At 38.6% G+C, this 27,868-nt stretch overlaps 4 protein-coding genes and 1 non-coding gene across 7 annotated transcripts in view; 3 read left to right on the top strand and 2 right to left on the bottom strand.

Moving 5' to 3' along the window:
- The first annotated feature begins 1,159 nt into the window (after positions 1-1,159).
- On the top strand, positions 1,160-2,438 carry LOC148069582 (catechol O-methyltransferase domain-containing protein 1-like). Its single transcript, XM_087802279.1, has 7 exons — positions 1,160-1,246; positions 1,315-1,415; positions 1,582-1,687; positions 1,755-1,873; positions 1,931-1,985; positions 2,047-2,180; positions 2,243-2,438. Exons 1-7 carry the CDS (start codon positions 1,207-1,209, stop codon positions 2,393-2,395), a joined length of 708 nt encoding a protein of 235 aa, XP_087658405.1. The 5' UTR covers positions 1,160-1,206; the 3' UTR covers positions 2,396-2,438.
- LOC148069581 (non-selective voltage-gated ion channel VDAC2-like) lies at positions 2,435-7,186 on the bottom strand. Of its 2 annotated transcripts, none has more exons than XM_087802277.1 (9): positions 7,078-7,186; positions 5,887-5,958; positions 5,763-5,812; positions 4,245-4,397; positions 4,119-4,171; positions 3,616-3,843; positions 3,185-3,335; positions 2,966-3,023; positions 2,435-2,799 (listed from the first exon to the last, which is right to left on the bottom strand). In XM_087802277.1, the coding sequence occupies exons 1-9, from the start codon at positions 7,160-7,162 to the stop codon at positions 2,708-2,710; spliced, it is 942 nt and encodes a 313-aa protein (XP_087658403.1). In that variant the 5' UTR covers positions 7,163-7,186; the 3' UTR covers positions 2,435-2,707. The 2 variants fall into 2 exon arrangements, with proteins under 2 accessions (XP_087658403.1, XP_087658404.1); XM_087802278.1 differs by lacking the exon at positions 7,078-7,186 and adding an exon at positions 6,576-6,710.
- A 1,349-nt stretch (positions 7,187-8,535) lies between these two features.
- On the top strand, positions 8,536-15,283 carry polh (polymerase (DNA directed), eta). Its single transcript, XM_087803026.1, has 10 exons — positions 8,536-8,753; positions 10,411-10,545; positions 10,608-10,837; positions 12,162-12,340; positions 12,406-12,509; positions 12,582-12,701; positions 12,966-13,089; positions 13,149-13,214; positions 13,287-13,459; positions 14,332-15,283. Exons 1-10 carry the CDS (start codon positions 8,617-8,619, stop codon positions 15,050-15,052), a joined length of 1,989 nt encoding a protein of 662 aa, XP_087659152.1. The 5' UTR covers positions 8,536-8,616; the 3' UTR covers positions 15,053-15,283.
- Positions 15,284-15,990: 707 nt separating this feature from the next.
- Positions 15,991-27,868, bottom strand: part of gtpbp2a (GTP binding protein 2a) — a 56,309-nt gene continuing 44,431 nt past the window's right edge. The window contains exons 1-12 of one of the 2 annotated variants that reach the window (XM_087803114.1): positions 27,012-27,381; positions 24,253-24,279; positions 23,796-23,980; positions 23,621-23,729; positions 23,337-23,534; positions 22,728-22,902; positions 20,126-20,345; positions 19,805-19,940; positions 19,683-19,741; positions 19,450-19,621; positions 17,747-17,911; positions 15,991-17,681 (exon numbers count right to left, since the gene is read on the bottom strand). In XM_087803114.1, coding sequence (XP_087659240.1) covers positions 17,499-17,681; positions 17,747-17,911; positions 19,450-19,621; positions 19,683-19,741; positions 19,805-19,940; positions 20,126-20,345; positions 22,728-22,902; positions 23,337-23,534; positions 23,621-23,729; positions 23,796-23,980; positions 24,253-24,279; positions 27,012-27,200 — 1,818 coding nt within the window. In that variant the 5' untranslated portion in view covers positions 27,201-27,381 and the 3' untranslated portion in view covers positions 15,991-17,498. Of the gene's footprint in view, positions 17,682-17,746; positions 17,912-19,449; positions 19,622-19,682; positions 19,742-19,804; positions 19,941-20,125; positions 20,346-22,727; positions 22,903-23,336; positions 23,535-23,620; positions 23,730-23,795; positions 23,991-24,252; positions 24,280-27,011; positions 27,382-27,868 lie in introns of those variants that run through there. The other variant, XM_087803115.1, reaches the window with a different exon arrangement.
- trnal-cag (transfer RNA leucine (anticodon CAG)) lies at positions 21,390-21,472 on the top strand. Its single transcript has one exon. It is a non-coding gene; the product is annotated as a tRNA-Leu (tRNA).

The raw sequence follows: 27,868 nt of genomic DNA, 5'->3' as shown, positions 1-27,868 counted from the left end.
AACATGATATGGACATCAGACGATGGTGTAAAGAGACTCATGACACATGAAAGATTAGAGAATACATATTCTGTTAGGTATGAGCGCACCTGATATCAGCTCAGCTGCATGACTGACATATACTGTAAGAAGTCAGAGAAGATTTTATATTCATATTTCATAAGATGATTCATGTTTTTGTCTGTGCTGACGGCATTTGCGCAAGATGCCGTTACCACCGCTATAACATCACACTGAAACCATCTCTGATCACTGCACTGCAAGTTAAACTTTTATACATAAATAGGCATGAGCCATTATTATTTTAGCAGATATTGTCTTTTATATTTGCTAATGGAAAAGGATGACATCTGTATGCTAACTAACTCTGATGAGACAAATTTCTGACTCCCGAGTTCATTTGATTACATTTTTGTTATCGGCGTATTTTAGATAAAAGTCCTACGTGAAAATCATATCAATGCACTATCACCGATGGATCATACAAAAAGTATGTTGAAAAAAACTCACTTTAAGACCTTGAGCTAAAACGGCTATCCGTGTTTCTTGTGCAAAAGTGAAAGGTACAAAGGCAAAGCCTTTCATTCATGACGCTTTTAATATTTAAACAAGAGAAGATATTTTAATTCAGACACGTGAATTAAAGAGTCATCATTTTACTTTCGTTAGAGTTGTTTATCCAATTCAGAACTAGGTTAATAGTTTGTACCAACAGAGGATGGTGACTGGTGCTGCTGTTTAAATGTTTAACGTCAATGTTGATTACAAGCCTGACCTCTAGTGGATGTTATGTGAATCGCAAGGAGATTTGAGTCCGTTTTTTGAGATTTCACGCTACGATCGTCTTAAAATAAACACTTGTAAGTGACTACAATGAATTGCTGATTCACGTGAAAAGGTAATTTCTCACATAGAATTTCAAATTTTACTCATGTATTTTTTTTAAATAAATTTACATTTATGGATATCACAACATATGTGCAACCATTTTGATATAATCTGTACTTCAGACAAAAGCCATGTTTTAAATCAGGTCACCTTGAAAATAATCTAATCAGAACGTATTGACAACTGCCAGTAACTAATGTGATGCAAAATAAATAGTTCCAGAAGGTTAAGCAAATGGAACAAAGTTCAAACTAAAGCAAAGTTGTATAAAAGAAAACTGAAAACCTACCGTTCTTTGGCTGAAACCCAGGCGTGACCATGGACTTCATTTATTTAGGGCTTTTTCTGCTTTTGTCAGGTGAGATGAGCAATAGAAAATCCTTAATTTAACTGAATGTTTCATAATATTTTATTTTGCATCTTCAGGTTGCGGAGAGTCTGCACTGACAGACAGTCATGACCCTGTGCTTCAATACGTCGCCAACAACTCGTTAAGAGAAAATGAGGTTCTTACTAAACTCCGACTGGTAAGTAAAAATAAAGGTCTTTTCTGAGAACCTGTATTTAAGAGGATAACTTTGAGAAAAACGATTTTTTGTTTTAAATACAGCATCAGTTGCAGTATATTTTCAGACCACTAGATGGCAGTGAATGTGATTACAAAGCCTAAATAACAGGATGATGTGATTTCAGAAAACTCTTGAAGAGCCTTCAGGCAGAATGATGGCTTCTAGTGAGCTAGCTCAACTCATGGCAAACCTCATCAAACTGATCAACGGAACAAAGGCCATTGAAATTGGTGAGCAAATAAATAAATGAAAGACAGAGGTTTGAGAAAGTTGTGATGCAAGTGAATTTGTCTGCAGGGATGTACACTGGTTACAACGCTCTCAGCATGGCTCTGGCTCTACCCGAGAACGGACGTGTGGTGGCTTGTGAAATAAACCAGATTTATGTAGACATTGCTGATGTATTCTTTAAAGAGGTAAGTAGATGGAGCGTTTTTAAATGTTAAACATGATGCACTATTTTTTCTTTTTAGGCTGAAGTCGAGAGTAAAATGGATGTCAAAGTACAAGCAGCGTCGACCACACTTGGTAGGCAATTAAACTCTTAATGAATCTGAAGCACTGACACTATGACCTTTGATCTCGACAGATGAACTTCTCGCCGCTGGAGAAGCTGGAACGTTCGACTTCGTGTTCATCGACGCTGATAAATCCAACTATGACGTCTACTATGAGAAGTCTCTGCAGCTGATCAGGAAAGGAGGAATCATCGCCATAGACAACGTGAGTGAAACAACTAGCACTGCATTGAAAGACGGGATTAAACATGGCCGTTTTGTTTGAAGGTGCTGTGGGGTGGAAGGGTCGTAAATCCTGCAGCCGATGACATCATATCACAAACTATTGACGCGCTCAACAAGAAGCTGCACAAGGACCAGAGGATCGACCTGAGCATGCTCAGCGTGGCAGACGGACTGACCCTTGCCATCAAGCGTTAAAGAATGTTTGTCAATATGTGAGAAATAAAAGCCACAGAGTTGATGACAGGCAAAAGATTGTATTGATTTGAGCATTAATGGCAGTGCTGGACATAAATATAGACAAGATATATAAATAATTTGCCACTGGGCGACTCCTGTACAGATGCAACTAATAGTTATGAAAGCAACATAAGTGTAAAATGCACCGACTAAGTCGGTACAAAATAAGTGTGACGTCTGAGCCTTTCTGTGGATCTCTTCATGATTTCCTTGCTGGTTTGAGTTGGAAATGTAATTTAAGGCCAGATAGTGTTGCAGAGTGAGGAACGTTTACGCTTCCAGTTCCAGGCCCAGACCCAGTTTGTGGCCTCCGGCGTTGATGTTCTTTCCATCGACCAGAGCAGACAGGTTGAGTTTGACACCTACAGATGAGAAACGATTATATAGTTGTCTAATACAGTGACAAGTTTAGATCAAAGAGCCAAATCTGAGATTGTGATGGTTCAACAGTGAAAACTTTTGTTTTATACACTCATAATTTTAGTTTAAATACACGTTTTTCTAGTTTATCAGCACGAGCCATTTTACCTGATCTGAGGGTCTGAGAAAAACCAAGACCAACAAGGCTGTTGTTGTTCACTTTAGCCTGAAATCAGAAACACAAACACAATAAGAACACAAAGATCACCACATGTCTAATCTTCACCTTTCAGTATGTCAAGTTACACCTTTGTGTTAAAATAGGATTGTACGCTTTAGTGTCAATAGACTATGCAAAGGCAAGACGATAGGTTTTAAGAAGCTTACATTGACTGAAGAGTCCTTGTCCAGCTGGTACTTTGCTGCGACTCCAAAAGATGTGCTGTTGCTGCCAGAGATCCAGGCCAGATTAACACCCATCTCCAGCTTGTCGTTCACCTTCTGGTAGATGGAGCCTCCGAACTCTGAGCCATCATTGCTGTAAATGCAATTACCAAAGTTCACAGTTTGAACGACCACAAGCTACTAGATGCCAAACATGGTACACAATTGTAAAATGCAAGAAAGAAGTTTGAATTCTGCTTCAAATCTTCTAGTCACTAAAAAAAGAAAATACTATAAGCCCAAACACAATGGAATTTCGAGGACTAAAAATCGCAAGAACAACCCTACACACTCTACAGTTTGAAGAAAATACTTTAACATGCTTGATAACTTTTCTGTGATGAACTAAAACAGCTCACAAGACCAACACTTACACACTAGTGTGGAACTGGAAATCATCCGTCTTGCAGCCAAGAGAAAAGTTGTTCTTTGTCATCTTAGACTTGGCGGTGTCAAAGGACATCTGGTAACCGGCGAGCAGGCCCTCGTAGCCGATGACGGCTGCTCCGTGGATGGTCGGCCCGGCAAAGTCAAAGTCAACATCACAGCCCAGGTTGATGTACTCGCGCTTGTATGCCGTCTTGACTTTGCCACTCTTCTTGCTGGTGAGAGAAAAAAACTTTGTGGTTATGAACGTTCTAGTGGCTTGTGTTTATACCTTCAACCTTAAAACACATCACAGGCAAATCACATCAACAGTTCATAATCCATTTTGGGACTGGAGTCAGATTACGCATCGAGTCACAGGCAACCAGATCTGAACTGCACATCAACACAACACTCTCCAGGCAGAAAGAGTAGCATATATTTTTTATTTATTATACACAGACTATATAGTTCTATTAAAAATAATTAAATTATTAAATCAAAAACCTACCCAGTATTTGGCGAGAAGGTTGTATCAAAGGTCACCTTAAGTCCCTTTGCGACCTGTAAAAAATAAAGAATTTGAACTCCAAATATATCCTCAAAATTACTTTTTGATCATCAAGGTTTTGCTCACCTGGTCTTCAATTGTGATTTCTGTTCCTAAAGTGTTGTCCGTGTTCCACTTCTCGGTGAAGGTCAGGCCGTACTCTGGTCGCTTGTATTTAGTTTCCAGACTGCCGGCGACTTTGCTCGTGTCAGTGTTGGAGGACCCTGTCGTTTTGAATTCCTTTAAAAAAATAAAATTAAGAATAATCATTTGTGAACCAATATTTTTTCAAAGGATTTCCAATTTGTAATTTCAAACTCTCCCATGAACACCTTATATAGCCATGCAACCACTGCATCTTATCTTTGGAGACCGTAAAGGAACCATGGGTAAAGAGTAATTCTAATATATATATTTTTTCTTTTCCACAATTACAGATTATCCTTTCTCAATGGTAACTAATTTCACTTGTATTCAGTGATACATTTTGTATGAAAAATATCATGTTTTTGAAAACAGAAATAGAAACTAAAATGTAAGTTACATTACATACATGTCCAGTTATTTACACTCAGTTCCTCAACTTCAGTAGTAGTTTTCTACTCCACATAGGCTTTGTTATTGGAGTGTTTTAATAGTCTCATAAATCTGATACACGTCTGTTGATGTAAATTATTTAACACTCCAGAGTAGTCACATCGCTGAGTAGTTTCCACATATTTGCTGGACATCCCTTCTTCTGTATGCTTATGTCAGTGTTTACAAACTAGTTTTTAAATGTCAGGAACAGGTCATGTAACAGAAAAACAAACGGCTCACAAATTTAAGACGATTAAGTGAGGGAATTATTTAAACGACAAACATATACTGCCCTTTACTGTTCTGGCAATTAAAAAGCATATCTTCAACTTAATTTCAAGTAGAAAAGACAACAGGTTGCGGAGCAGTCATACAAACCATTTCATTTTGTCTTAAAATCAGAAAGCTTTGTGGCCAACAAACGTAATTAAAAATTTCTGTTCAAAGGTAGGGGGCGTTACAATATATCAATATGGCGATACATTATGATATTCTTTTACACTGTTTTCTACAATACTTTTTAATTTAATTTGCAATAGTTTGCATAGTATTTTGTATGTTTCCATAGGTTAATGTGCATGGGCAAAAAAAAAAATGTTTACAATTACCATATGAATATTTACACCATTTTGTTGCAATTGAACGTCTAGCTGTCTGTACGTCGCCCGCAGCTAATAGAACATTGAAACCCCGCAACATCCTAGCAATGACTGAGGACGAGAGGATACAGTCGAGCAGCTTTTAAAGCTAATATTTGGGCACATTTTGGTTTCAAAACAAATAACCGTTACGACTTTGTCAAGAGTGTCCTTTATTTTATTTGTCCATTTGTTTTGTCCTTTATCAAGAAATTCTGCAACACCAGAGAAAAGCACTACAAATATATCGTTGTTACTACAGTATTGCAATATATTGTATTGTTGCCCCTGTATCGTGATATACATCGTATCACCAGATTCTACACAGCCCCATTTTAAATAATTAATTGCAATGGATCTAATAAAACATTAAAAAAGCCAACTTTACCACGCCATTGTTGGACTTCGTCTTGACATCAAGCTTCACGAGGCCAAATCCTGCAAAGAAAAATGACTTTTAAAAAAAACACAAAAACAGAAAAATGCAATTAAAAGTCGACTCAAAATCTTACCATAGCCTTTGTTGAAAATATCCTTGGCGGATTTCCCAAGATCGGCATAACAGGGAGGCACAGCCATGTTTTCTGATGAAACAAAATCTATGAGTTGCATTACATGTGAACATTTCCAACTTCATAAAACGTTACACATCTTTAAAAATGGATATTACGGTGAAATAAAATTCGTGCAGTGCGGGAATATTTACATTCAAACCGGGAAAAGAAACATGCATTTGACACCTCCCATCACACAAGGTCAGCATCTGTACATCCACGTTCGCAAAACATATAAGCTCACAATCTGGATCGAAATTGACTTGTTCGTTTGCAGATTTTAAATAAGTCTCTATCGTATATCCTTCTAAAGGCTCCATAGGCGACTATACGACCCCCAGTTTAATTCTCTTTTCATGAGGCGTGGCTGTGCCCATGCCGGTGCCAGATGGCGGGGTGGAATTGTATTTATTAGTTCGTTTACTATGCCAGATATACTTAATTTAACATCCACCAGTATTTAAAGTTCCAATAGCCCTCAAAGGTTTGTAGTATAATTCAGTTGTTTTTTACTATGCATGTGCTACACTTCATGCTAGCGACATTTAGCATTAGCTTAGAGCTACATCAACTTTGTGACCTTTTAAGTTTTTCAAAAAGTGTTCAATCCATGCCAAGTCACTTCACGGGGTCTTTGAATGATTTACCTGATGCAGAGCAATAAAGTTAAGTGCCTTCGGGAGATATGTTTCTAGCACCACACCGTGGAAGCAGCAGTCACCGGCTGGAGGACGAGCTGAAGGAGACTGCGCTCCAGTCAGACCTATCAAACAGCAGCTGAGGACCAGGGCTGTCCTGAGGGCTGCCTGACGATAATTTTGGCTAACGTTTGATATTAAAAAAGGATCGAGTTGAAAATCTAAAATTAAAAAAAATACTTTGTTTTTAAGAATTATATCATTCATTATTACAGTTTTAAATCAAAACAGGATCATAAAAAATAAGGTGGCATCTGTAATCATTTATATTTACAATAACAAAAATAATATATTGACTTGTGTTACACAACAATGAAACAATGTTTATACTTTTGAATCAAATATTTATAAATAAAACACAAATATAGGCATAACTGAAATTAAAACGTTATAGTTTTAAATCAATAAACATACACTCCAATGGTGACAATACAAACCAATGATTACTCACCTGGTTCTTTATCGAAAAATCCTTCCCATTTACTTCTTTCATCTTCTGATATAAACGAGCCACTAAAGCCTGTTTGACTAAACATTTTTTTTCTAGATTAAGATTATTACTGTACTCCTATATAATTTATATAACCCTTTTCCTTTTTTTATTTTATCTTTATTAAGACCAACTTTCCCCCCTCTAACCTCTTATATTATTATCTATCCTTTTGTATAATCGGACATATATATTGGCTGTGTCACAAAGGTTTAAACCTTTGAAGTTTTAAATATGTCATCATCACTACATTAAAGGCAATTAACGGAAGCAGAAGGCAGGTATCTGCTGAAAGACAATTGGATTTAAAATGCCACAAAAACCACCCCTTTCACCAACGGATTAAAGTGATTATTCTTCTCTTTTTTTCTTCTCTTTTTTTCGCAGTGGTCGGATTTGTCTCAAGTTCTGGGATGGGCTATGACAGTGGATCTATTATCTTTGGGAATTTGTAACATCACAGGACGACTGGTTTTACTGTTTTTACTAACTATTCTATCTATTAAATACATGTTGGGCAATAATATTGAGGAACAATATCACAACAAAATCACAAGGAGGTGTGAGTTCTGAGTTCTTCTTCAATGTTATAATGCTGTTATATTTTTAAGCATTTAGTCTTTTTAAATGTTTTTTGGACTGTATAACCTTTATTTGTCTTTTTAAATGAGAAAGTGAAATATAAAAAAGGAATTTTTTATGAAGTACTAAGTTAAATTGTTCCTTATTTTGATAGTTAGAATGTGGATAAGATAAATAAAATAATTTATATATCCTGAAAAGCTGTTGATGTTTAAAGTATAACCAGCCATATGTGTTTGGATAAAAAGTATGTAAAGTTGCTCTTTTCACTTCTTACAATTGTAAATCTGTGCTTCACCACCCATGAACCTCACTACACGCCACTGTGACAGAAATTATGTGTATGTGATGACAAGCCCTCTTTTTCCATCACTTAAATCGTATTGACCCAAAGTTTCACGTCATTCATGTCCGTTCATTTTACAAATCCTGCATCCGGTGCAATTGGGACGCTCTTATTTTGAAAACTTACCAAATCCGTTCCAAAAAAAAAAGGATAACAAGCCGTTATTCTTTCAAATTACATAATTTATTTTAATTTGGTTGTTCGTCATACAAATTAAAAATTGAGCTTTTTGAATTGTGATTAGTCTTTTTGTATTTGTAAAGAAAAAAACGACGTGTATTGTTCCTTTTCTATAAATTAAAATTGAATTACCCCTCGTTTATACGTTTTTCAATAGCTGACCCTAAAGATACAACTTCCAATAAGCAAAAGTTACACCGAATATTCTTTATAAAAAACAAAACAACACAATTTCCCTCACCAAGATGGCTGACAAAAGTGATCGTCAACTGTTGATGACGCATTTATGTAACTCGTCGCAAATGCGCGAAAAACAAAAATCAGTTTCCTGTTTTGTAACATCCTGACGTGTTTCGGTTCTTAGGGTCAAATGTCAATTTAATAAACAGGAGATGGAGTACGGGAAGGAGCGAGTGGTCGCTTTGGTGGACATGGACTGTTTTTACGTGCAAGTGGAGCAGAGACTGAACCCGGACCTGAAGAACACTCCCTGTGTAGTTGCTCAGTACAAGACGTGGAAGGGAGGCAGGTGAGTTTCTGCCTCAGAGATACTGTTGTAATGATCCATGCAGCTCATCCTCTCTGGGCCTTGCCGTTCAGGTGTAAAGCTTAAAATACGTAGTATTGAGTTATCAAGAAAAACCTCTTTAGATAAATAACCCTTAGCAAAATATTCAAGTGTACTATGACTATACTTTATGTTAAACTAAAATTGAAGTAGTATACTTAAGGTTTACTTTTGACATCCCTTAGCAAAATACGTATATTTATCTGTACTATTATGGTTATACTTGTGTTATACTAGTATTTAAGTAGTATACTTAAGGATGACATACTACACTTCCAAAATATTATACTGACGTATGATTTTACTCAAGTAAACTTACAGTATACTACTTTTTTCATGGGGAAACTGTATTATTGTTGTGATCCAAAAGTAAACTTTGCAAAGGATTATGGGAGTGGGTGTCTTTGGGTGTTATTGCCATTCTTTGAGGTATTATCCCCATTATATATATACCTTAAAGACAAAGCAAAACTTTCAACTTTTTTTGTTGATCATGTTCTAGTCACTTACTGTGTCCTTGTATGTCTTACCTTTGATGCTTGATGGATCTATTGTAAGTAACTAATAGTTATTTGTAAAGCGTCTTTCTAGACCAGGGTCACATCATGACAATAAAATGTTATGTACGTCCAAACGCCAGGATCTACAAGTGACACACTGTGGCGTATGCCTGGGATACTTAAGGTCGTTGGTTAGCGTGTTACCATGTTAATCTGTTAAATGTAGTGCTTTTGACCAATATATAGAATACTGTACTTTAAGCATACTTCTGTAAACTTAACTACAGACTCAAAGTGTCGTAGGGCTGTGCATTGGCAAGAAACTGGTGATATGATGCGTAGCACGATACAGGGGCCACAATACGGTATATTGCAATATATTGCGATTGATTGCGGTATATTGCGATATATTTGTAGTATTGTCTGAGTACTTGACTCTGGTGTTGCAGAATTTACAGACCACATGACTCTTGACAAAGTCGTAACTACTTTAATTTGTTTTGAAACCAAAATATGTCCAAACACCAGCTTTAAAAACTGCTGAAGTCGAGTGTATCCTCTCGTCCTCAGTCATAACCAGGATTTTGCAGGATTTCATTGCTCTTTTAGCTGCGGAGGATGTTATAACTGCTGCCATCTAGCGGGCAGGAATATTGATAAAGTATCATAGAAAAGAATATTGAGATATATAGTCATATTTATCTTTATTAATATGTTCTAACACCCCTAATACATAATAAACTCGTAGTATATAAATAAGGAAATAAGTATACTTGCTTTTACTTGTACCTGTACTTCAGTATACTTGATAGATTTAACTTCAAATATACTATTTTTTTAAAGTGTTTAACACTTGTGTTTTCCATATTTCTCTTCTCTTGAAATTATATAGAGGTTTGTTCAACACCCATCTGTGTTTTTACAGGCATAGAAAGAGTTTTCAGATTAAGACAATAAAAAAATAATTAAACGACAAAGGTTATGGATGCTGAGCTGCGTGGATCATTAGAATTTGTGTCTCTGTGCTGGAGACTCACCCGCCTGACGAACCCCAAATTATTCTCGACGACTTCGACTCTGGTTTGTGTGTTATCTCTGTCTGTGGCATGTGTTGTTAGCATCATCGCTGTGAGCTACGAGGCCCGTGCACACGGCGTCACCAGGAACATGTGGGTGGACGATGCCAAGCAGCTGTGCCAGGACCTCCAGGTGGCACGAGTCCGGGAGTCTCATGGCAAAGCGGACCTGACCCAGTAGGTGAAAAAAACCATCGACGATGAAGGATAATTTGTTTAAAAAACTCTCCCGGTTGTAGCTACAGAGAAGCGAGCGTGGAGGTGATCGAGGTGATGTCGCGCTTCGCCGTGATCGAGAGAGCCAGTATTGACGAGGCCTACATGGATTTGACGGCTGCGGTCCAGCAACGACTGAAGGACACGAAGTCCACACTGATCGACCCGGATCTCCTGAAGACGACACACATCCAGGGTTTTCCTCACAGCAGCTCGGAGCAGGAGGAAGCAGAGGAGACTGTCCTGGATAAAGGTTGGATTCAAGAAAGTATACTTTGAAAAAATGAGTACATCAAGTGATTTTATACGGCCGCTATAGCTTAGAGCAGGGGTGGGCAATTAAAATTCTTAAAGGGCCACATTCAATTCTGTGAATGTTGTTAGGGGCCGACAAGCAAAATAAAAGACCCCTAAAAAAAAGGAAATGCGTCATTTGGTGGTGACATTTATTAAGCTAAATATGCTGCAATTTTATTCTTGTAAAGATGAGTTTTTTTCAAAACAGTTCTTCAATTAACTTAAAACAAATGTTCTGAGGGATTAATATATACTCGAAAAATTATACACAAAAAGGAGGGAAGTCTTATGTGAAAATGTAAATGAATAATAAATACAAAATACATTTGTTAATGCATTAGAACCATTTATACATGATCATACTTTGACATTACGAGGGCCGCATAAATGCAGTCAAAGGGCGCATGTGGCCCCCGGGCCGCACTTTGCCCAGGTCTGGCTTAGAGGAATCCATAATGCATGTTGCGACCCAGTTTTTTTTAATAAATAATTTTGTCTTAATACTAATAATAATACATTTGAATTAAAGATTCTGACTTCAGACTCTTATTCAGACATTGGCAAAGTGGGGCTTGGGTGCCACATGTGGCCCTCTGACTCTATTAATACAGCTGTCATGAGGTCATAGTTCATGAATAAATGTTTATGATGGCTTTGAGGAATTTTTTTCCCCCTTTTCTATCTTTTATTCTTTAATTTTCGGGGAATATTGTTGAAACGATAATATTTGATACATGACATCAAATGAAATATTATTAAATAATAATAAAAAAACATACATTTAGTTTTGTTTATGATGTCATGACATAACTTAATATTTTTCATTAGAATGTCTGTTGTTGTTGCTACCTAAAATATTAAATATAAAACGTTTTGTTTCTTTATTAAGAATCTTGAAATTAAATAAGAAAATATCATAAATTATTTATATATATATATATATATATATATATATATATATATATATATATATATATATATATATATATATATTGAAATACACCTTAAAGGACAACTTATGTGTTAATGTAAGTGTGTCTTAAATAGATGTTGGACTCTATTGTATCATCAGTATGTTTCTGCTTGTACAAAACTCTCTTTTCATTGAAATATTTACATTAGAAAATTTGATTAAGACCCGCCCACTGGAAACGCATAGTTTTTCTGGAGATTAAATCTTGTTTAACATAACCACACCCACTCTGCTGTGATTGGTTAAGCATGGATGTTTGTCACTGCGCATCATCAATCCCGGAATTGACACTCATGTCTCTTCACAGAGGTGCTCAGGTCCAGAGGTGTCCAGCAATGGTTGTCGTCCACATCCTCGCCTCTATCAGGAGAAAACAACTCCGCTGAGATGCAGCTGACGGTCGGGGGTCTTATCGTGGAGGAGATGAGGGCGGCCGTGTTCGAACACACCGGGTTCACGTGTTCTGCCGGGATATCGCACAATAAGGTGCGATGAGTTCATTCCGTCTTTTTAAACGCTCAGATCTTGTAGCTTCACGTTCCTCTCCGAAGGTTCTGTCCAAACTTGCCTGCGGTCTGAACAAACCCAACCGTCAGACGGTGCTGCCGTTGGACTCCGTGTCGGGGCTGTTCAACTCGTTACCCATCAGTAAGATGTAAGGCTGTCACTCAACATTACCCGAGGGGGTAGACGAAGTAAAGTTAAACTTTTTTTTTTTAACATTCAGACGGAATCTTGGAGGCAAACTGGGCTCATCAATCACTCAAACACTGGGAATCACAAACATGGGGGATCTTACTCGCTTCTCTCAGGCAGAGCTGGGGCAGCACTTTGGCGACAAAACAGGGTGAGTTTAGTTCACCCGAATTACACTCGTTCTCTACTCACCCTCATGTCGACTAAGAGTTGGGATTATTTTTAGAGTAATCTGTTCTTTTTTTAGAGTTGTAGACAAAAATGTTTGTTCATTTTAATGTAGCCACTACAATCAGTTGTCTTCGTCTTCATCTTCGTCCAAAAAGACACTTAAAAACACCCAACTACCTCCATACTGCTCGTCTGTAACAACTCTATGTGGATTTGTCTTCATCATCTGCTGTCCATCCCTCAGTCAGTGGCTCTATGACTTGTGTAGAGGGGTTGACTTTGAAGCAGTCAAGCCTAGGCAGCTCCCCAAATCCATCGGCTGCAGCAAAAACTTCCCCGGGAAAACGTCCCTCGCGACAAAGGAACAGGTATTGGTGATTGTCGCGTCACATTTTAGTGAGTTTATTCACTAGCTCTCGAACTGCAGGTTCAATACTGGCTGCATCAGCTCGCTCTGGAGCTGGAGGAGAGACTGACGAAGGACCGAGACGTGGTAAGACGTGGCTCACACGGGATCCTTGATCGACACGTATGATCTTACTTCACATCTCGTTTTTTGCTCCAGAACGGACGAGTGGCCAAGTCGCTGACCGTCGGCGTCCGTCAGCTCGGGGACAAGAGGCCGAGCGGCTTCTCCCGCTGCTGCGCTTTAGTTCGCTACGAAGCCGATAAACTGGCGAGCGACAGTTTCACCCTCATCAAGAGTCTCAACACGGCTGGAAACCAACAGGCTGCCTGGTAGATATACATCTTCAAATCAGTCAAACTTTGTAGTAAAATAGCAAAACTATTTACTCAAATTACTCCACCTTGTCAGGATTACAGTCAAAAATATGTTACGGGTTCATATTGGCAAGAATCTCTAATACGTATTACGATACATGGGCGATACGTTGTATTGTGATACTGTAGGAAAAAAGATATATTTGTAGTATTGTCGACCACATGACTCTTGACGAAGTCATAACTCCTTTCATTAGTTTGGAAACCAAAATATACTGTATGTCCAAACATCAGCTTTAAAAGCTAAAAAGAGTCGACTGTATCCTCTCATCCTCAGTCATCGCTGGGATCTTGCTGTATTTCACTTTTTCATTAGCTGCGGAAGAAATAATTACTGCTGCCATCTAGAGGCCGGAAGTTTAATTGCAAAACAAAGTTGAACTAACTGGGGGTGAATATTTGCAAGTTGATTGTTTTTAAAAATGTCTCTAAAATCTAGAATTTTATAATTGATAAAGTGCTGTCTAATATCGATACAGTATTGTGAAAAACATAATTCCGATACATCACCGTATCGATATTTTCTAACACTCCTAATATATTTGATATATTTTAAACTATGATTATATTAAATACACTAGAAATCTGACAATGGTCACGTCAATTGTATTTCTGAATTTACAGTGAGTCAACTCCAAAATCCATACTACATTACAAAGTGAAATGTAAAGAAACTTCTTCAGGTGTGGGAAAAAAATGGCTAAAAACCTTTTGGAAGCTCCTTAAAGTTGTGAAGTAATAGCCTCAGAGGGGGTTTGGTTCTAAACACCTGTTTTATGGTCGTATCGATTTAAACTTTATTGACGATTTCAATTGGTCTGCTTCAGGACTCCTCCTCTCACGCTGCTTCACATCTCCGCCAGTAAGTTCAGCGGCGCTCCAGCAGGGCGCGGAATAGCCGACTTCCTCTCATCCGATGTCTCGTCGACTCAAGCTCGTCTTCTCACCGACACCCAACCCTCTCCTGAACCCAGAGGCAAACAGCCTGGATCCATTCAGGGTCTCTTCAGGAAGGCGGCCGAGAAACAAAAGACTGACCGCCAAGAAGACGAGGAGGAAGAGGACGCTCCGGCTCCCACCCCGGCTCCCACCCCTGCTTCCATCTCTCCTAAAAATCGCAAAGACATTAGTTCGTTCTTCAACAGGAAAAGTGCTGAAAAGCGTCTGCCGGTGGATTCACTTCAGGAGACACCGGATGCTAATAAAGACGAGCCAAGAGATGAGAAAAAGTGCGACGAGCTAGTGGAGCCAGTGGAGCATGTGGACAGTGAGGATCTGATCCGTTGTCAGCGCTGTGGCCAGGATGTGTCAGTGTGGGAGATGCCGGAACACAACGACTATCACTTTGCGATGGATCTCCAGAAATCTCTCTCTTCGTCTTCGACAAATATTTCTTCATCATCATCATCTTCTTTCCATGGATCTCCTGGTTTGTCCCAGTCGTCCAGGGGTAAGACCAAAACCAAAGGTCAGGCAGGACCACAGCCTAAAAGACATTGCCATCAAGGCTCTGGAACTCTGGATTCATTCTTTAAAAAAAACCTGTGAAGCAAAAACTAAATAAAAGTATTTCATTAGAAAACTGGGTTCTTGCTTTTTAGATGGTACTGTATATATTATCTATTGATATTCACACTACATATAAAATGATAAAGACTTAAATGTAGATTTTGTGGAAGAATTATAAAGAAGTATTTACTACAATTGAGGATTATAAATTATATACAGTATATTTTATATACATGTAATGAATCATACATACGTTTCAGAATCATAATTATTGAATATTCATTATTGATAACATTTTAGTTTGTATATATGTTTATTAGCATGGCGTGTTTATTACCAATATCAATACATATTCATGGTAAAACAATATTCAAACTTTCTTTTCAAGATTTTACAGTTTAAATATATAAAGTTATGTTTAACAAATTAAATGGTGACAAGCAAACTGTCAAGTCCTTAAATTCCTCTATCTGGGATGAGATGAAGTCGCAGTAATCTTGCTCTGCCACTAGAGGCCACTACCGGACCTGTACACTTTTAAAATAATTGATCTTATCAGAGAATCGAACTTTGTTTACATGCGAGTTATTAGTACACATTCATTTATCAAGTTGTACCATCAGATTGGGACAAGATCACTGGTAAACATTCGTTTTCCTGCGTCTGTCAAATAATTTCTGTGATGTGAATGAACTTTTAACTTGGCATGGGAATTTAAACAAAAGATCTATCATGATTACAGCATTCTCGGGTGGAGTTGCTCAATTGTGTGATGTGTCATCGAGCAGTTTCACCGTCTTGCATCAGATATCGATTATGACGACGGTCTTTAACTCAGACTTTGTACATTTGTTATTAAAACCATGTGACTGATCATCTAATCAATATCTTTCCTTTTTCCTCCCATTTTCACAGCAGAAGTTTTATATTTTTGAATACATTTCTCATTTTGTTTTAATGATGCGTCAACAGAAGAACATTTTTAAATCTCTTTTTTATTTTCTGTACACATTAACACAAACACATTGTAACTGTGCCATAAGAAAGGTCCAACAATCGACGGCAATATATAGTGCCGGTGTAAAATGGGAAAAAGTCCCTGTGAAGAACGATATAAAATAGTTGAAAAAGTTCCCTCTTTAGTAAACAACAAAAGCCAAACTTCACCCACACATGCAGCAAAGACAGGAAAAGGGCGGTCAGATAATATACAATCAGTTTCAAATAGCACCAAACCAGATTATCTCCAGCAAAGTAGTTCCACCAGGCACTGTCTCAGACCCGCTCAGTAACTTGAGTAAAACACCTGAGCTGCTGCTTTATCTGCTGGTCAAGAGATGTTTTTGTTTTTTTGCATAATGAACACTCACAATCCCTAAATGTTTGAGTGGAGAATATATATTTAAAAATCTATATTAACCTGAGGGTATTTTTAAAGCTAAACACAAAAACAAATGAAAATATATAGCTGCATTAACCTCTAAAAGCATGCTTTCGACAGGTGTCATTCAAAGTCGTTAAAATAAAATTTACAAAGACTTAAAATATTGCATATGTAATTTTTTTTCTTTTTTTTTAAAGATGGGACTTTGCCAAAGGTTTGGGACCAATTAAGTCGTCTGGAGAGTTATTTATGGATTTTTAACGACTCAATCAAAAAAGCCAAATAAAAAGGAACATTAAATGAAATAAAATCCTCAAAACACAACAGAAAAAACACCAAAATAAACAAATTAAAAGTTATTCAGAATAAAATTTAGAAAGGTAAAAAAAATAAAATAATAATTATGCCGAAATATAAAGAGTTTCGAATTTCCTCCTAAACTTTTGTCTAAGATAGTTCAATCGTGGAAAGAGTGAAATATTTGTGTATTTTCGCATAAAAAAAGAAAAAAAGAAAAATCAGTTTTGTACTGATTCATTTAAAATCTTATGCTGCCAAAGTCAACATTTAGGCATGAACGGATGTTGAAGTGAATGAAGTTTTCACTCAGAAATGAGATGTGCAGTCAGTCAGACACGAGTGTTTCTCTACATCTGTGACAAACACTTTTTTGTAATGGTTTTTAACAACTTTCCCTGAAGTAGATGCTGGTGTTTGGAAGTCAGTCTCTGAGGTGTTTGAGTATGGAGTGTATTATTGTGAGTCCTTCTGCCCTTGTATGGTGTTCAGGTCACAAACGAATCATCAGGTTGATGAGCCACAAGATCATCATCCAGCTAATGGCTAGAACAATCCGCTGTGAGAAAAATATGAGATATCTAATGGTCTTTCTACTCTCCTATAAAGAACATCAGGAGATTTTTTTCTGTCTTCACAATGATTTTTCAGGTCTAAAGCTACACGAAAGTGAACACCATACAAGGGTAAAGATCGAATACACAGGTGTGAGGGAACAGTGCAGACCTGTCTTTGGCAGACTGAATATTGAGGTTTGTTTTTTTTATAAAGCACTTGGATGGTTTGTTTTTCCTGCCCGAGGGATCAGGCCTCCTCGTCGCTGCTCTGGGACGGCTGGTACTTGGCGATGGGCTGCAGTTTGGTGACGTGGCCGATCCCTTTGGTGACGCTGTGTCTGAACAGAACTTTGGTTCCCACCTTCAGGTACTCAGGGTTGCGCATGAACTTGAAGCGGACCACTGCCTTCTCGCCCGTTCTCAGCTCCTCCTGCGTCACGACAATGATCACACGTCTGCTTCGACGTTTTCGAGACGTGCCACACTTCAACTGACCTTCCCGTGAACCGCCTCCACGACCGCCGTCTGCCTCACGTTGCTGATGTGCACGGTGACCTGGAAGCCCTTGTGGAAAGTCTTGGCGTGGAAGAGCAGCACGATCTCCGCCTCAAACCTCCAGCAGATAGTCGGGTTCATGTCTGGACTCACCATCACCATTCCCTGGAGTTAAGATGCATCAATCATCTTAAATGTCACTAGTAAGTACTAAGTCGGGCAAGTTGCGTCTTATTTTTGCAGAGAAACTTATATCACATTTATAGAAAACAATGCCCCATTTAAATTCTTTTGATGATCTTCTAGTTATAACAGATTATTCTTTGAAATGTTGATAAATCGTTTTCTAATTAGAGTAAGTAAGTAAGTAATTCTTATTTGTATAGCGCTTTTCTAGACCAGGTGTGCATTAGCAAGAATCTGTTGACACAATAATACATATCACGATACAGGGACAATACTGTAGGAACAAGGATATATTTGTAGTATTGTCCGAGTACTTGAGTCTACTTGACAAAGTCGTAACTGCTTTCATTTGTTTTGAAACCAAAATATGTCCAAACATAAACTTGAAAAATCTGATGAAGTCAAATGTATCCTCTCGCCCTCAGTCATCTTCGGGATCTCACAGATTTTTTTTTCTTATCAATACGGTGCTGTAGAATATCGATATAGTATTGTTAAAAAAAAAAACACATAACACCTTATTTGAAATGTGTGTAAAATATTTCAAGCGTGGATAAATATGACGGATAAATATGACGATGAAAAACGACTTTTTTTTTTTTTTTTGGGATTATTTTCTGTTGGATTCAACAAACTCGAACATTGATCACCATTTTCTTTTGGATTTAAGAAATAGTAACTGTGATCACAGGCTTTTTTCTTTTGCGTTGATCGCTTTTTTGTTAATTGAAGGATGTTGAAGGAGCGCTTTCATTAATTATCTCACAATGATAAAGTTACTCTGAAGAGATGTTTTATTTGCCTCTGAAGTAAATTTGTCTGCGAAACTGTACTCATGTCTGTCACTTTATGTCAGCAGGACTGCATGGAAGCCGCTACCTCAGAGATTGCCTGTTTTAAGGATATGATTGAGGCTCAGGATTTTGATGGTAGATTGTTTAATACATTATTTTATAAAGAATGATTACATTAATGCCCTGGCATGGATATAATGCTTAGACATACTGTAAATTGAAATCTACAAACAAATATGTGTTACTGACAAGTACTGTTGATTTAAGTAAAAATCAAATGTTATGGCCTTTAAGTTCATGACAGTATATTGGTGCACTTTACAATATTTTTGAATTTTGCCTTAATAATGTGATTAATGGGGATTCAAAAGTTAACTGTTGCCTTATTATAAACAAGCTGTTTGTACAGATTGTGGCGCTCTTGATCCATCAAAAAAACTCAAAAACTTTAAAATTTTTAAGAAGAGAAGGTAATTTATTTATTCCTATATTAGACGTTGTAGCTGCTGCTGTCTGGATGTTTGGGTTGCCAAGACAACAATTGTTGTAAATCATTTAATGTGGTTGCTTATGTTTGATTTTTTTTTTTAGCGAGAGATTGTATAAGTAAGTGAGAAAATATCAACTAAGAAGTTTTTTTTTCTTTAGTTTGACGTCACTTCTGTAAGAAGTGAACATGTCGTGGACATCAATCTAATCATGGCGGTTATAAACGTTGCTAACCTTGCGTAGCAGCGTCCGGTCAAAGCTGCCCAGTGCTAGCGTGGCCGCCTGTCCTGCTCGGAGGACCCTGCAGGCCGAGCGGTTCCTCTGTATGCTGCCCACTGTCAGCTTGTGAAACTGCCCACGGTCTGTGGGCCCAACGACCAGTCGATCTCCTTCACGGCAAATACCACTGAAAAGAGTCCAAGAGAATTAAGAATGATAGTGAAGAGAGAAGATCTAACAAAACTCACCTGTACAAAGTTCCTCCCACCACAGTTCCCACCTCTGGTACTGTGTAGATCTCATCCACCTGTCACATGACCAACATCAATCATACAAGTCCATTCTTGCATCATCAGCAGCTTCAACCAACCTGGAACTCTGTTAGCTGCTGCATTAGCTCCTCCTGCTCCTTGCAGTTGCTCAGAGGAGGGATGATGTTGAAGAAAACCTTCAGCAGGTCCAGATTATCTCCAGACACACTGGACAAGGTGAAGATTGGTGTGATGCTGTCGAAGAAGAGCCTCCATTAAACTTACAGGTTAAGAGTTCAGATCCCTGATCCAGATCCAATAGCTTCCGCAGGAATTTTTAATACCAAAATATTCTTAAGTAATAAAAAAATGAACACAGCGATGGAATCATAATTATAGAAAAAAGATAAATACGTTCATTATAAAAACATCGATCTTACTTGGGCGACAGAGCAAAGTGTTGTGCCGCTGTCACGGCGTCATCTGTGTTGCTCACGACCATCGGGACTTTGTTGCAGCCCGGCTGCTTGAGAACCCGCTCCATCTGTCGCACTGTTCGCTCCACAGTGGCCCGCGTGCACAGGTCCACCTTGCTGACCACAATAAAGATGGGCACCTTCAGGGCCATGGCCAGTCCGAGATGCTCTCGCGTCGTGCCAGCTGGCGAAAAAAGACACACAAAGAAACAATATTTAATGATCAAAAAAAAAGACAGAAATGGCGCCAGATAAACATTATTTTGTCTTATGTAAATCCGTGTGTTAACAAGTAACACGATTACGAAATCTGTATCACTAATTTCTGGGTTAAACCACAAGTGTGCTGTTGGCAAACTTGCTTGGAGCAGCTTGTTTGCATACAAACCTGCCGTGTGTGGAAGAAATGTGAGTCCTGTGTGTTATTTGGGGTCGAGTGCAGCTGTCAATATTTTGGGAGTCATATTCTCTGTGTGCAAAAAACTTTTCTGGTGGTTAAACCTGAAATATAACACTTTTATTTATTTATTTATCATGTTCTTTTTTGGTAGCCGGAACATTAATTAAAACATTAATAAATAAAGTTACGTTTCATATCACTTAATGAACAAAATTGGAAAATGTTATATATATATATATATATATATATATATATATAATAACCTGGTTTTGATCTGATTCCTAGTTTTAATTTATATGTAAAATTATACTAAACCCTTGTGTAATATGACCCTGAAATAATACAAGGGTTAAATATTGTACATTTTATTATTATAGTTACTATCAAACCTGTGATATTACTAAACAAAAACATGGCCTGGGCCGTATTGAGTGTCATCTGAAGCCAACATGACTCCTGCATTCGTTCCAGACACGACTTGTGACGACGCCTCAACATGTCGGAGATCCGTTACACCGTTTCATAATTAACACACTAACTCTGGGGTTGGAGACACGCCATGTCCTCGGTGGCATTGCTGAGGTGGTCTCCATTCTTGACCCCGTTCCACCTGACAGCATGTCCTACTTTGAGCCAAGTAAACATAGCTAGACCAGCATACAGAACAAATGCAAAAATAGTTCTGACGAAAAAAGTTAAGTTAGATTTAAAGTTTACAACAAAAATTGATTTTAACCGGGTGGGATCAATATGTGAACCTTCGATGCAATTTAGACCCCCAACCCCCACCTCTTGGAGTAATAACTCACAAGAGAGCTGAGATAAGAAGTCAGGATGGCCGAGTGGTCTAAGGCGCTGCGTTCAGGTCGCAGTCTCCCCTGGAGGCGTGGGTTCGAATCCCACTTCTGACAGAAGGCTTTTTTTGAGTGTGACTGGTCTGAAGTGTGAACAAGGGACACAACACGTTCTCGTGTTACAGGTAAAACTGGAATTATACTCGTGTTTACAGCTGCTGTAAAGTCATATAGGTTTCAGGTTAGCCGTGTCTCCTTAGGACATGTCACTGTGCCAAAACTGTAGGACAAGTTCTCCTCTTATGAAAGGAAGGTATTTGAGATATTTTTGGACACATCATCCCCTTTGTTACATAATCACAGATATCACATGGTTAGAGCTGGTTGGTTCAAGAGCGGTGAAATGCAATACAGACTTTGGGTGTTGCTTCGACATTATCAGTTACCAGTCGGTGTCCCAAAGAGAGTCCACGAATGTAGACAGAACACATAAACACATCCTGCCTTCCTTACATTAGGGGGACATTGCTAAGAGGAGCAAGAGGAGTTTGAAAATGATTTGGATGATAAACTGAGAGCAGTTTATAACGTGAAATCATTCTTTCTTTTATTTCAGTGTGCCCTTATAGTTTTGGGAAAATAACTATTCAAGGTTAAAGGGCAACTAATGTAAAAACCCAACTTTCCTGATTCACATTGAACTTATTACTTTATACAGTTCTCCCCGGTCTAAAATCTCAGCGAACGAGAGGTTACGAGAGCGGAGTCTATTATGCCGTAATAATGGCTTCACTTCTTCAGCCAGCTGTAATCATGCTTTGTTTATACGATGAGTCTCTTGGAGGTGAAGACTTCCAGGATTGATGATGCATGGTGACAAACGTTGATGTTTGACCAATCCAAGCAGAGTGGGTGTAGTTATGGTAAATAAGATTTCACCTCCGGAAAAATGCCCACTGTTTTCAGTTGGCATGTCTTAAGTACATTTTCTAATGTAAATATTTCAATGAAAAGAGACTTTCGTAAAAACAGACACATACTGATGAGTACAATAGAGTCCAAAATCTATTTAAGAAACACTTAAATCAACACATTAATTGCCCTCTAAGTGTTTTGGCTGAGGACACAAAACCACAAACCCCCTCAGTCCCTAAGGAAAAGTGGTCACTTTAAGTGTCAAACGCAAAGGAAAGATAATTAAGGAAGCGTTTAATATTAAAAAAAACAGTTTGCTGCACATCAACTCAACAGATTATAACCCTCAAACTACAGACTTATGGAAAGCGTGAGCGAGACAGACTTGCTGTAATAAATAAAATGATGACACATTAAGGAAACATTTTGTAGTGAAAATATCTATAATAAAACTCACCAATTCCCGTGTTTGCACTGACAACCAGCATGGCGAAATCAGGGCAGTAGCTTGTAAGACCAAATATCGTGGTCTTCAGATATTTATGGTGGCCAGCCAGATCAATAAAAGTGATCATCTTTGATGCGTTCTCACAAATGTCCTCTGCTGTTCGGGAATCACTGTAATTGACTACCTAAAAAAGGAGAATATTATTTTTCAAAAATCCCTGAATCAGAAAATTGTAAAAATTAAATACTTTGCTAAGATAAACAAATGTTAATATTACTTTCTATTACATTGTTTGTGTAGTATTTCAGTTATATCGGTTATGAATTTCAACATAATGCAGTGAACTTTACGACCAATGTAATTATACATTTATACAATAATAATAACAACTACTAAAGGTGAACCTGCAATGTTATACCTTGTCGTGAAATAATAAGATAAACTTTTGAGTGTTTCTAATTGCAGGCATAAAAGAGATTTGAGGACATTAATACTGTTGTTGAGATAGTGTTGCACAGCATATAACCACCTACACTTGGACTCTACACAACCTTTCAGAGCAGATCATCTTTGATAAAGACATCTCTTATCAGTTGAATGCAGGGATGTTGGATTTACCTCTCCTTTACTGTTGAAGCCCAGGATCTCAAAGCTTATGCTTGAGGTGCGTCCCGTCTGGATCTCATGAAGATGTCTAAATAAGTTGAGTCTTGCTCTCCCTCGTCCATTATCCAGCTCGCCTTGAGTTAAAACACCCAGAAGAGTGGATTTTCCAGAGTCCACATTTCCAAGCACCGCCACCCGCAGATCTAGGAACTAAAGAAGAAAACACAGGCAGTGGAAAAAGAACCCTAATAAAATGCAATAAACCAATAAAGAAAGATGACTCCACGTCTGCTTACCTGTTGGTCATCAGGCACTTTGCGAATAAGTACCTCGGCAATACGACGAGTCTCCTCAGTGTCAGAGTCCACCTCCCGATGCCGAAGGATGGCAATATCAGCCCCAACTCTGGAGGTGCAGTTAATACATTTATACATGATTACACCCGTTTTCAAGAGTGTCATTGGAGCTTACTTCTCTGCGAGCCTGCGAAGAGTTGTTAGCGACGCCTTCATGTCATCCTCTGCAAGGCCCACTACCATGCCATTGTCCTCCACGCCAATCTGATAGACAGCCTCTCCTCGTCCTTCCTGTAGCCGCCATTTCATCTGTGTAGCTAGGTGCTCAAAGCGGTACTGGGTAGGATCCACCAGCTTAAGCTAGAGTGGGGTCAGAAAAATTAGGAATGTATAAAAAAAAGGATTCAAAGTAACACATATGTCAAGAGAATTAGTTTACATTATTTGAAAGTTAAGCATGTTTTGAATTCCAAGCAGTGAAATACAGAAAAGAAAAAAAATATTCAATTAACACTAAAGGATTTCTTCACTGGCAGTGAAGTTAAATGATGGCTATATTCTGTTTGAAAATATGTCAGCATACATTTAAACTGTTACTTATTTATACAAAAAGAAGTAAAAAAAAGACTCACCTTGTACTCAATGTTACCCTCTTCCACCTATGAGATAGAGAGAAAGAGCGAGTGTTAAACAAATTTAATCCAATTTTATTTAAAACTACCATATCATAACAAAGTAATCTTAAGACACTATACAGTTTAAGTAAGACTATATTGGAGAAAATAAAAAAACAGATCCCAGCGAAACAACAACGAGTGAATCACAGCGTGATAGTGGTGAGGAAAAACTTCCTTTTAGAAGGCAGAAGCCTTGAGCAGAACCAGACTCAGTGTTCACGACCTCCTGCTGTGACCGACTGGGTGGAGGGGAAATGTGGGGAGACAAAGGCAATAGCAAGGAAACATGTTATTGATCCACGGCGTGACAAATTGTTGTGCATATCCAGGATCTTAACAATAATACTCACCCACCTACAGCTTGTTTTACTTTTTAAAAAGCTGTGGAACGTGATGGAGTCTACCGACTCCTTTAAGAAACATCTTAAGACGTTTCTATTTGTTCAAGCTTTTCCTTGATTTTCTGGAACTCCTGTTGTGTCATCAGTTTTATCTTGATCTTTAAAGTATATACTTTATTGAATATTGTTTTGATTGTTTAAGCGTTTTGTGACCCTGGTCTTGAAAAGCGCTATACAAATAAAAATTACTTACTTACTTACATTGTAAACATTAACAATTAACAAGTTAACAAACTCACTCCAGCATGTCTTTAACCTCAGTCTACGGCTGGGGAAAGTACCAACTCTGTGGAAGACTTCCTGTATCGTTCCAGTCCCTAAAAAGATCCGACCGAGTGTGCTGAACGATTACAGACCGGTGGCACTGACTTCGCAGCTGATGAAGACACTGGAGCGGCTGGTCCTCAAACATCTCACGCCACAAGTCCAGCACGCGCAAGACCCCCTGCAGTTTGCCTACCAGCCAGCAGTTGGTGTGGAAGATGCCATCCTTCACCTCCTGCATCAGACCTACTCCCACTTGGATAAAGGAAGCGGTTCAGTGAGAATCCTGTTCCTGGAATTTTCTAGTGCCTTCAACACTATCCGACCCACTCTTCTGCAGGACAAACTGACTAAGATGCATGTGGACCCTGGTCTGGTCTCCTGGATTACGGACTATCTTACTGATCGACCACAGTATGTCAGGCTGAAGGACATCAAGTCTGACACTGTGGTGTACAGTACAGGAGCACCTCAGGGGACAGTACTGGCCCCTCTCCTCTTCACCATCTACACTTCAGACTTCTGCTACAACTCAGAGCTGAGTCTCGTCCAGAAGTATGCTGACGACACTGCCATTGTTTGATGCATCAGGGACAACAGCGAAGACGAGTACAGGAGTCTGATACGTGACTTTGTGGACTGGAGTGAGAGGAACCACTTGCAGCTGAACACCTCAAAAACCAAGGAGCTGGTCTTGGATTTCGGGAGGTCCAGGACAAAGCCACATCCAGTGTCCATCAGAGGCGACGAGGTGGAGATAGTGGACAACTATAAGTACCTCGGTGTGTGGATGGACAGTAAACTGGACTGGTCCTGCAACACAGACCATGTATATGAGAAGGTTCAGAGTAGACTGTACTTTCTGAGGAGGCTTCGATCATTTAACATCTGCAAGAAGCTCCTCTGCATGTTCTACCAGTCTGTGGTGGCCAGTGTCCTGTTCTATGCTGTGGTGTGTTGGGGTGGAAATGTGTCCAAGAGGAGTGTCAACAGGTTGGACAGGTTGATCAGGAGGGCTGGTTCTGTGGTTGGAATGAAGCTGGACTCACTGGTGACAGTTGCTGAGAGGAGATCATTGAACAAACTACTGTCCATCATGGATGATGACAGTCATCCTCTGAACACTGTCATCAGTGAGCAGAGAAGCAGAATGAGTGCACGAATGCTCCTACCCAGGTGCAAAACAAATAGACTCAGGGACTCATTCATCCCTCGGGCTATTAAATTGTACAATTCTGAGTTCGGGGGCAGGAGTGGAGTGAAAGTATCTGGATGTTCTGTTCCATGTTAGTCTTTGTAGTTTTTCTTTCCTTGACCTATGTCCTTTGTCTTTAGACTTAGATTGTGTCATCTTGTTCTTCCTCTTTATGTTCTTCTTATTTTATTTTTTATGTATTATTTTTTATTGTTTATGAAAAATTGCTGGCTATTGGTAAAAAACAATTTCCCAAAGGAGACCTCCTGAGGGATCAATAAAGTTTTACCTTACCTTACCTTACCTTAACTGCACACAACCTTTCCAGGGTGTCCCCTTTTCTAGCCCTCTGTAGCTTAGATTAGTAATTAAAATAGATAAAAAGTCATCGAATTTTACAAATATATCCAATATTTGTCACAATTCGAAGCAGATGAAGCAAAAATACTTAATGCAATTGCAGTTGGTTTTAAACTACGAGGGGTCGCGTTAGCAACGTTAGCCATAATTAGCTTTAGCTCAACCCCCGCCCCCTATGTTTAGAATATTTACAAACACAGCTGTTACTATGGATCAGACAAGCACGACCACAACAACGCAAAGGTCATTTAGAACTAGTTTGTTTGTTGTTTAATATCACTTTCTTATTTATTGAGGGGTTATATCGCCAGCGAAGAACTACTTTTTGTCTCGTTTCTCTTCACCGACCGCGCGGCTACGTGTCAATACCGCTTACAGGTTATCCACGAACTGTACAGAAGAGCTTCTTTAAAATGAACGTTTTTGACGTTAACGTTGTTTTCTGGTGGGTTTTAAGGAGTTTTTAAAAGAAGCAGAATGTTGTTGTTGTTTACCTCCGGAGGGAGATACGGTGTGTTGTTGTTTGGTTTGATGCTGCGGTAGCTCCTGTCTTTGCCTTTCTTGTGCCTCAAAGATTTCTTCGAGGATCCACTCGGAACATTCCACGACGTCGAAGCGATTCCATGACTTTCAAAACTTTGTCCATTTCCTGAATCAAATAGCTCGGTTACCCGCTCATCCATCAGCTTCTTCGGACTAAAAAAAAAAACACCAGCAAGCTCTCCTCTTTCTTAATAGAAGTGTAAGTTACATACAAACAAAAAGACAAATAATTCTTTAAATATGTTTTAAAATCTATAAAAAACGGCGAACAATTAATCTTTGGTTGAGGATGTATCGCTGCAGACGCCGGTGCAAGTGTTTTGAGCGGACCGTAAGGCTGACGTAACAGGACGTCACGACGTACTTGCGCGCTTGTTTTTAGTGACAAAGACACGCGGGTGAGCGGATACCTTGTGTCTGACTCTATCTCTGCCGAGGGTAAACGCCGGGTGTTTACGCAACGGACAGGAAGGTGAATAAACAAAACGCACACCGCTTTGCAACGTTTTGCATCAGACTTGGTGAGTAATGATCGCCTAATGAAACGTCATAGGCGACGATTCTACTGCCAATAATTAATTGGAAAAAATATTTTGATTTATATAAAGTTTAGAATGCAGTGTTACAGGATTAATGCAACTGGAACGCGTCATATGGTGACGTCATAACATGGGATCTGGTCTAGCATATTTAAATTAAAGGATATTCTAAAATATAAAATATCTCTAAATTGGAATATAGACCAATATAAATATTTGTTTACGGATGTCTGATTCATAGAGACGAATGAAGAATCTCAAGGAAAAGA

Source organism: Callionymus lyra, chromosome 11 (assembly GCF_982586985.1).
Source record: "Callionymus lyra chromosome 11, fCalLyr1.hap1.1, whole genome shotgun sequence".
Taxonomy (NCBI): Eukaryota; Metazoa; Chordata; class Actinopteri; order Syngnathiformes; family Callionymidae; genus Callionymus; species Callionymus lyra.
The sequence above is the reverse complement of the archived record's forward strand: the minus strand, read 5'-3'. Positions and strand labels throughout refer to the sequence as shown.